The 8,071-nt window shown below is 42.4% G+C and overlaps 1 protein-coding gene across 3 annotated transcripts in view; it reads right to left on the minus strand.

Annotated features, from left to right (window-relative positions):
• Positions 1-3,172, minus strand: part of TTC8 (tetratricopeptide repeat domain 8) — a 39,144-nt gene extending 35,972 nt beyond the window's left edge. For 2 of the 3 annotated variants that reach the window (XM_027738676.2, XM_027738666.2), the window contains exon 1: positions 2,973-3,172. In XM_027738676.2, the coding sequence (XP_027594477.1) occupies positions 2,973-3,080 (108 nt within the window). In that variant the 5' untranslated portion in view covers positions 3,081-3,172. The remainder of the gene's footprint in view (positions 1-2,972) is intronic. The other variant, XM_039382807.1, reaches the window with a different exon arrangement.
• Between the last annotated feature and the right edge of the window lie 4,899 nt (positions 3,173-8,071).

Here is an 8,071-nt window from a genome sequence, read left to right on the forward strand (position 1 = left end):
CTACAAGGTCAACACGATACCTTAAGAACCTCCTGGTTTCAGCAGCCCATAGCTCTGGGACGTCATTGTGGATACGATGGAGCAGGAGGGGTGCTATCATTTAGCAGACTAGCTGACAGCTGGGAAAAATGTACAGACTTTAAGACAAGAAAGGCCATCTCTTTCAGGCATGAATATGTTCTCCAGTTATGCACTGTTAGTCTCTTCCTTTACTTATCTATTGCTACATTACATGTCTTAGAAGGGAGAAGGCTGGTTGCTTAAGCACAAAAAAGTTCTGACTTGTAACAGTCACAGTTTAACTAAACCATTCCTGGGCACGTATTTAAAGGACATGATCTCCTGGGGCTTGGTTTATGTCGTATCCTAATGGTTGCTGTTCAAAGAAGTGAATCCCTAACAGTGACTGAGGCTACAGTTCTTGTAAGATCCTTCTTTCCCTGGCTGCAGAGGTTGGGAGGCGCATGCTTAGCAGAATATGGGACAAGAGGATAAGAACAGATGGCACGGTGATTACAGCCATTGAGTATTCCCTCGTGCTGCACAGCAGCTCACTTAATCCAAACTTTCTGTAAGGGCTGTCATTTGTCTGTCTGCTTCTCTGGTGCCCAACATGACAGTTTGATTTGCAGAAGTACTACCATTAAGAGTTTGACCATTAAATCTGTCAGAATTGCTACGTGTTCTTTAAGAGTAATAAACCACATATATTGGGTTAGGTACCAAAAATGAAATATACTTCATTTCAGATATATTGCCAGGTAATACTAAAATACTACTAATGTAATTCACACAGATGGAAGACAGTACCATTTTCTGGTACGTGGTTGAAGATGACAGAAATAAAGTTCAATCAAAACATTTAGGAACTACTTATTTCATTAACATGCCACTTCAAAAGTAACACAGACATCAGGAAATCAATCTGCCTGAGAATGGTCCTAGATTCTTATTAACGTGGAAAAAAATCATAAATCATTTTTCTAATATTCACAACTACAGCAAATTAGCTGATATAACGCCATTGGAATAAATTCAGAATAAAGTAAAATAGGATTAGACTAGGCAAGCAGGAGAATTAAATAATGTATGTCACTTATTTAAGTTCTAATTAACTCAGTGTTCAGCCTTGGAGCTTAGTATCTTTCAAAGGTTATATAAAAATAATGGTTCTATTAAATGCAAAGTATATATGCTACAATACATAAATATGATTTGCTTTTCCATTCTGTTGTATTAAGTTCAAAATAGTTTGTAAGATTTCAATGACACACAAAACACATTCTTGAGGAACATTCCTTTACCCCATGCCCGACATTTAGCAGGGTAAACAGGACAGATTGGTACCTGATCAATATCTGGAAGAAGGAAAATCAATCAGAATTTATCTCACAGAATGATAGAATGTTAAGGGGTTGGAATGGAGCTTAAGGATTATCTAGTTCCAGCCCCCTCTGCCATGGGCAGGGACACCCATCACTAAACCAGGTCGCTCAAGGCCTTACCCAACTACATCCTCTCATTGCTGTTTTGTTAATTTCCTCCTAAACATTTTTCCCAGCCTTGAACATCTTCTACTTCTTACCAGTGCTACTGGGAACAGCCCAGCAAAAGTTTGGAGTTGCCAGGTGTAACAATACAATTTTATACTTGAGCTTCAGCACATAGCAGAAATGCAACCATCTTTATATTTTCATGTTGAGATCATAGATTAAAAACAGTTTTACTCATTAAAAAAAATTATAAATTAAGAGCAACAGAAGCACTATGATCTTTATAACTTTTATTTACTGTTGTCTGTGCTACTTCAAGAGTTACTATCACAAATCAAGTGTTGTCTTCCTGTATGCAAAGATTACATATATAAAGATCCAATAATGTACATATACATAAATAATATAGCACTTGCACAGAACTAATACTCAATCCCATTTAGCATTGAGGAACAATGTTCTTTGAATACCTTCTGTGCTAAAACTTTTTCTGCTGGTGTGTCCTTGTTCGTTATAAAACATAAAAAAGAATTTTTAAAATATCCATCCTATGCCAATTTAAATAGTTACTGTGCTTTATATTTACACAACTGTGTGACCATGCACCTTTCTTTAAATATTTGTCCTTTGTGAGGAAAAGAACTGCCTTCAAGATTCCTAAAATATATGTCTATAGGATGCTTTGAGACTTACAAATTTATGTGAAGTATTTATGATGAAGATAAAGTTTATTCAATTACTGTTTTTAAAATATGTCATTAAAAAGGTTTACATGCACATAAACATTAATCCAGAAACAACTTTCTCAAATTCTTGAGAAAACATGTATTGAACAAGACATGTACAACGTTTCCAGAGACTTTGCAGATGGAGAAAGGGCAAAGAGATTGAAATGCAAACGCCTTCTGCCCCAAGGTAAGGTTCATATGTAAGCTGAGCTAAAATGCGTGTCTCTTAACCTTATGCGATTTAGTCCACGCAACAGCTAGGATATCTGAACATCAGTATAAATTCAACAGGAACACGCTAACGCAGAACTGATTTTAGTCTTGGCTTTTCTTCCCTTAACTCCGCAAACTCTTGAATGAGTTGAAGTTCTCGCTGTGGGGAGCTCTGGCCCTCACGGCAGCGCTCCAGCAGTCTCACCCACACCCGGCACCGCTCCCCTCTCCCGGCTTCGGGGCTGGGGCGGGAGCGCTCCACCGGGGCGTGTCTGAGGAGGAGCCGGCAGGGTCGGCTCACCGCCCCCGGGCCCGGGGGGAGTTGGAGAGCTCGGTGAGCCGGCGCTGCCCGGCCTCTTCTCCTCCTCCTCCCTGGGGAGCTCGGCGCGGCCCAGCGCTCCCGCCCCGCTGACGGGGGTCGCGCCGGCCCCTCCGGCGGCTGCAGCAGGTACGGAGGGTCCCGCCGTGCTGGGGCGGCGGGGACGCGGCTGCTGCCGCCCCTCACCGCCGCCTCCCGCCCCGCCCCGGCCCCCGCTACCTGCTCGCCGGGCGGCCTCTCCAGCAGCTGCGAGCAAAGATCCGCGCACTCCCGGAACTTCCTCCGCCTGAAGTAGCTCCAGGCCTGGAAGAGCGGCTCCAGCCCCATCCCGCCGGCGGGAGCGCCGCGGGAGCTCCGGCGGTGTCCCCGGCGCTTCCCGGGCCGCTGCCGCCGCGCGGGGCCCGGGGCGGAGCGGGGCGGCCGCGGTGCTGCTGCCGCGGAGCTGCCGGGCCCCGCCTCGGCCGCCGGGGCGGAGCGGCCCGGGGGGGGCGGCTCTGGGCGGCCTCCGCGGCCCGTTCCAGCGACGTGGGCCTCTCGTGGGCTCACACATTGATGACTGAAAGCAGAGTTTGATCTGTAATACTGGGGTCAGTAGACTTCAAATAACCCCACTGTTTTGACCTGTGTCCTGTTATTTGCTGTCCTAATATCAAGAGTCATTTAGAGTTGTCATAGACACCTAAACAAGAATAATACAGGCCATTAATCCTTATGCGGGTGAAATGTCCTTTAGAGCCATGGAGCCCTGGTTGAGAAAAGTACAGATTGCTGTGAGCAACACTGTTTTCAGTTTTGCAGACTCTGTTAGTTTCTTTAGTTCATTAGTTTTTGCAGAGAAATTATGAAACGGAGATATTTAGAGATTTTAAAAGTTGGAATACAGTTACTCATAGTTTGTGCATACTGTAAGATGTTGGTTGCAATCATCAACCAAAGTAAAAGGAAGTAAAACTCCCTAGGGATCCTTGGAGAAATAACTGCATTTGTGAAAATCTTTGACGGATGAACACTAACAAGATTGCTGAAATCACATTGTTGGCATTTTAAGAGATCATTCTGGTTTTATTACTTTTGTCTTACCTAAACTATCAGTTTGTCCAAGAGGCATGAAATGGATACCCAGGCTTCTAAGATCAATATCAGGTGGAAAGATGAAGAAACAGAAGTGCTGGTCCCAGGACTATAGCTTATTCAAATATGGGAGTAAGTGGCTTGAACTGAAGTAGTAGTTATAAACAACTGGGTTTTGCTCATCTCGTGAACAGTACACAGGTGTATTGGGTTTGCATGGCAAGGTTTTTTGTGAGAGCCCATAGAGCTGGCTTCTGTGAGAAGCTGCTAGAAGCTTCCCCTTTGTGAACAGAACTGCTGGCCAAGGCTGATGGTGGTAGCACATCTGGGATAACATTTAAGAAGAGGGAAAAACCTGTGCAACTGCAGCAAGAGTCAGGAGTGAAAATATGTGAAACAACTCTGCAGGCATCAAGGTCGGTGCAGAAGGAGCAAGAGGAAGTGCTCCAGGTGCCAGAGCAGATTCCCCTTCAGCCTGAGGTGCAGACCATGGTGAGGCAGCTGTGCCACTGCAGCCCATGGAGGTCCATGGGGGAGCAGAGATCCACCTGCAGCCATTGGAGGACCCCATGCCAAAGCAAGTTGATGCTTGACCCCATGGGAAGCCCATGCTGGAGCTGGCTTCTGGCAGGACCTGTGACCCATACAGAGAGAAGCCCTTGCTGGAGCAGGTTTGCTGGTAGGACCTGTGACCCCATGGGGGACACATGCTGGAGCAGCCTGTTCCTGAAGGACTGCATGCCATGGAAAGGGACCCACGCTGGGGTAGTTTGTGAAGAATGGTAGCCCTTGGGAAGAACTCACACTGAAGAAGTTCATGGAGGATAGTCTTCTGTGGGAGGGACTCCACGTTGGAGCAGGATAAGCACTCATCTCCCTGAGGAGGAAGGAGAAGCAGTGAAAATGTGTGATGAACTGACCACAAACGCCTTTCCCCGATCCCTTGCATTGCTGGAGGGGAGGAGGTAGAGAAAATTGGGAGTGAGGTTGAGCCCAGGAAGAAGGTAAGGGTGGGAGAGAGGTGTTTTAAGATTTAGTTTTTATGTCTCATCACCCTTACTCTGATTTGATTGTTAATAAAATAAACTAACTTCTCCAAGTTGAGTCCATTTTGCCTGTGACAGTAGTCGGTGAGTGATCTCTCCCTGTCCTTGTATCAACCCATGAGCCTTTTGTTATACTTCCTGTCCCCTGCCCAGCTGAGATGGGAGTGACAGCGTGGCTTTGGGCACCTGGCATCACACCACAACAGGAAAAAAGTGATCTGAGTGAAGTATTTTTTGAGACCCGTGCCATCCCCACTTAAGAAGGATGAAAAGGAAATAGTACCATAGTTTATGTCCCTTCTCTGCTTTATGTGTTTTATGGTCAGACTTAGAACGATTAGAAGGATGTGCTCTTCAGAGAAATTGTGAACATTGTTTAAAAACCCCAGATTTATTGGAAGTATTAACTTGAAGTTCCTCCACACTTATGTATGTCTTTGAGATGATCTGATGCTTGCTGTTACCATGTTAGGTAACTATCCAGCATGTCTGGGCTGCTACTTTTTTATGGAACATAATGTGAATGGCACTTTCAGTTTGTAGAGACCCATTTTGAGATCAGTGCATTACTTCCAAAGTTGTTCAATTAAAATGCCAAAATGCTGTTAGTTTACTGGAGACAAATAACGCCAGAATGTTTTATATTTGCTGTTTTTAAAAGGCAATTTTCTTTTGTGAGCAAGTCACCACATCAGTTAAAAACACCATTTATATGCACAGGAAAACAGAGGAGACCAATACCCCCTAAATTTTATTGATTCCAGCACTGCCATCTTAAAAACCTCATGTGCTGCATATATTTTTTTCTTTGTAAACACCTGTTTTAAGCTTTAATATCTTAAGGACTACCTCCAGACTACAAAGTAAATTAAATGTCTAAGGATGCCGAGAATATTTGATTATAACAGTTTTTAATGATTTCCATGTTGAGATAATGAATCAAAATTAAACACAATGAAGCCATGATTGTGGATGAAGGTTCCTAAGTACTCTGTCAACCTGGGAGCCTTCAGGTGACCAAGCAGTGAATTAGTCATAGATATGGTTGACTACTCCATGCTCTGGTTCACCTGAGAGTGTTTGGCTTGACAAAGAATTTTATGCTTCCTAGACAATGGAATGAATCTTTAAGGTGGCTTGGCTTTCTATCACAAAGCAGTGAGAGACCCAGAAAGAGGTATAAAGCTGTATGCTTTTTAGTAATAACAACATCCTGGGCGAGATTGTCTAGGTAGAAAATGTTTCACCATGTGAAATGTTTCAAGTAGTGTTTGATTGTGTGATATGAAAGGTAGAAGTTGCTTGGATTTAGTGCAATATAGGCTTGTCTGTGTTTTTTTTTCTGAAAGTTTTGTAGTCTAGTGCTTAGTCTTTTCCCTTACTTTAGGTAAAAACCTTTAATTTGATCATAGTCACAGAATCACAAAATCGATTAGGTTGGAAAGGACCTCTGAGATCATGGAGTCCAAACTATGACCCAACACCACCTTGTCAACTAGACCATGGCACTAAGTGCCACATCCAGTCTCTTCTTAAATACCTTCAGGGATGGTGAATCCACCACCTCTCCGGGCAACCCATTCCAATGTCTGATCACTCTCTCTGTAAAGAATTTCTTCCTAATGTCTGACCTAAACCTCCCCTGGCACATGCCCTCTTGTCCTACTGCTGGTTACCTGGGAGAAGAGACCAAATCCCGCCTCTCTACGACCTCCTTTCAGGTAGCTGTAGAGAGTGATGAGGTCTCCCCTGAGTCTCCTTTTCTCCAAGGTAAACAACCCCAGCTCCCTGAGCTGCTCCTCATAGGGCTTGTGCTCCAGTCCCTTCACGAGCCTCAATATTCTCAAATGTACTCAAATGTTCTCCAACTATAATGAATGCCTCTGTGTTTATTGTGTCAATGCTACATTGGGACAATGATAGGTATGTGATATAACTATGGAAATCACCAGGGTTTATTAAAGAAAAGTCATCTGCTTGTCTTGTATAGCTATTCACATTCATTTTATTAGAGGTATTCTCATTGTATTTCCTGACCTTAGCTAATATGTTTTGAGAGACTATTCTCATTTGTTGTGAAAAGACAGGAAATTCAGTGATGCTGCTTTATTTACAGCTGGAGTACTGTGATGGTATCACTGTCTCATGGGTAATTTGAACCTTGCCTTTATTCATTTGAACCAAGAACAGAAAATTCAGAAGTCAGAAGGAAGGGTCAGTTCCTTTTCTGTCTATGGTTTATTCTTAATTTGAAAATTAGATGTCCCTGAGACAGGCAACAGTAAGAACTCTTATTATAATTATTTCTAAATGAAAATATCAGGGCACTCTACTGAATGGAATAAATCCATCATTACTTATCTTTTTTTCATAAAACACATGGGTTTGCATAATTGCTTTTTAAAAAACATAAGTTTTGTGACAACTATAACTGTGTACTTGATTTTAGTAATTTTTCAATTAATTGTTCAATTACTTGTTGCTTAGAGATTTAAGTCTGTTTGTCATTTTCACCTTTTATTTTAATACAGTTTTTTTTCTTACTGACAAGGGTGCTTTAAACTGATACTGAATACTGGCTCTGAGTGGATAGACGTATTTAATGTTTTCCTCATTTTTACCATCCTGCAGGATAAACTATTGGTATGCCTAAAATGCTTTGCACTTTCCAAATGTTCTTATGACTCTTATGTGTCAGTCTCTTAATATTTAAACTCTGAGTATGAGGTACATGAATTAGCTTCTTAAAAAGTATGTACAGAAGAGGAGAGTAGGACAGAACCCACCGACACCTAATATCCTTTTCATTTTAAAAACATAGTTACTATAGGTTGACTTTGCCTTTCTCTGTAAGTCTCCCATGGGAGTCTTCTGTGCACCAAGAAATTATACTTGTTTCTTGAACTAGAAATTCTAGGCTAATTGTCAGGCCTTATCTCTCATCATGAACTCGCATTCTTATGACAAAACCAGAAATAGAACCTAAAAATAGTTCCCAAAATTCTGTTGGTATCTTAAAATTCCTTAGACAGCTGTGTGGATAAACATATCCCTTAGTAGCTAAGTCACTCAAATGAAGGTTGCTGCCTCTGTCGCTCATCTCTCCCAAGATGTAAGATTACAGAAAAAAGATGCCATTTGCAGCTCAATACAATTAACAAGGACTTGAAAAAGAATATTGATGTTATCACACATGTACCT

Source organism: Pipra filicauda, unplaced genomic scaffold (assembly GCF_003945595.2).
Source record: "Pipra filicauda isolate LSUMZ 115617 unplaced genomic scaffold, ASM394559v2 scaffold283_size971201_pilon, whole genome shotgun sequence".
Classification (NCBI taxonomy): domain Eukaryota; kingdom Metazoa; phylum Chordata; class Aves; order Passeriformes; family Pipridae; genus Pipra; species Pipra filicauda.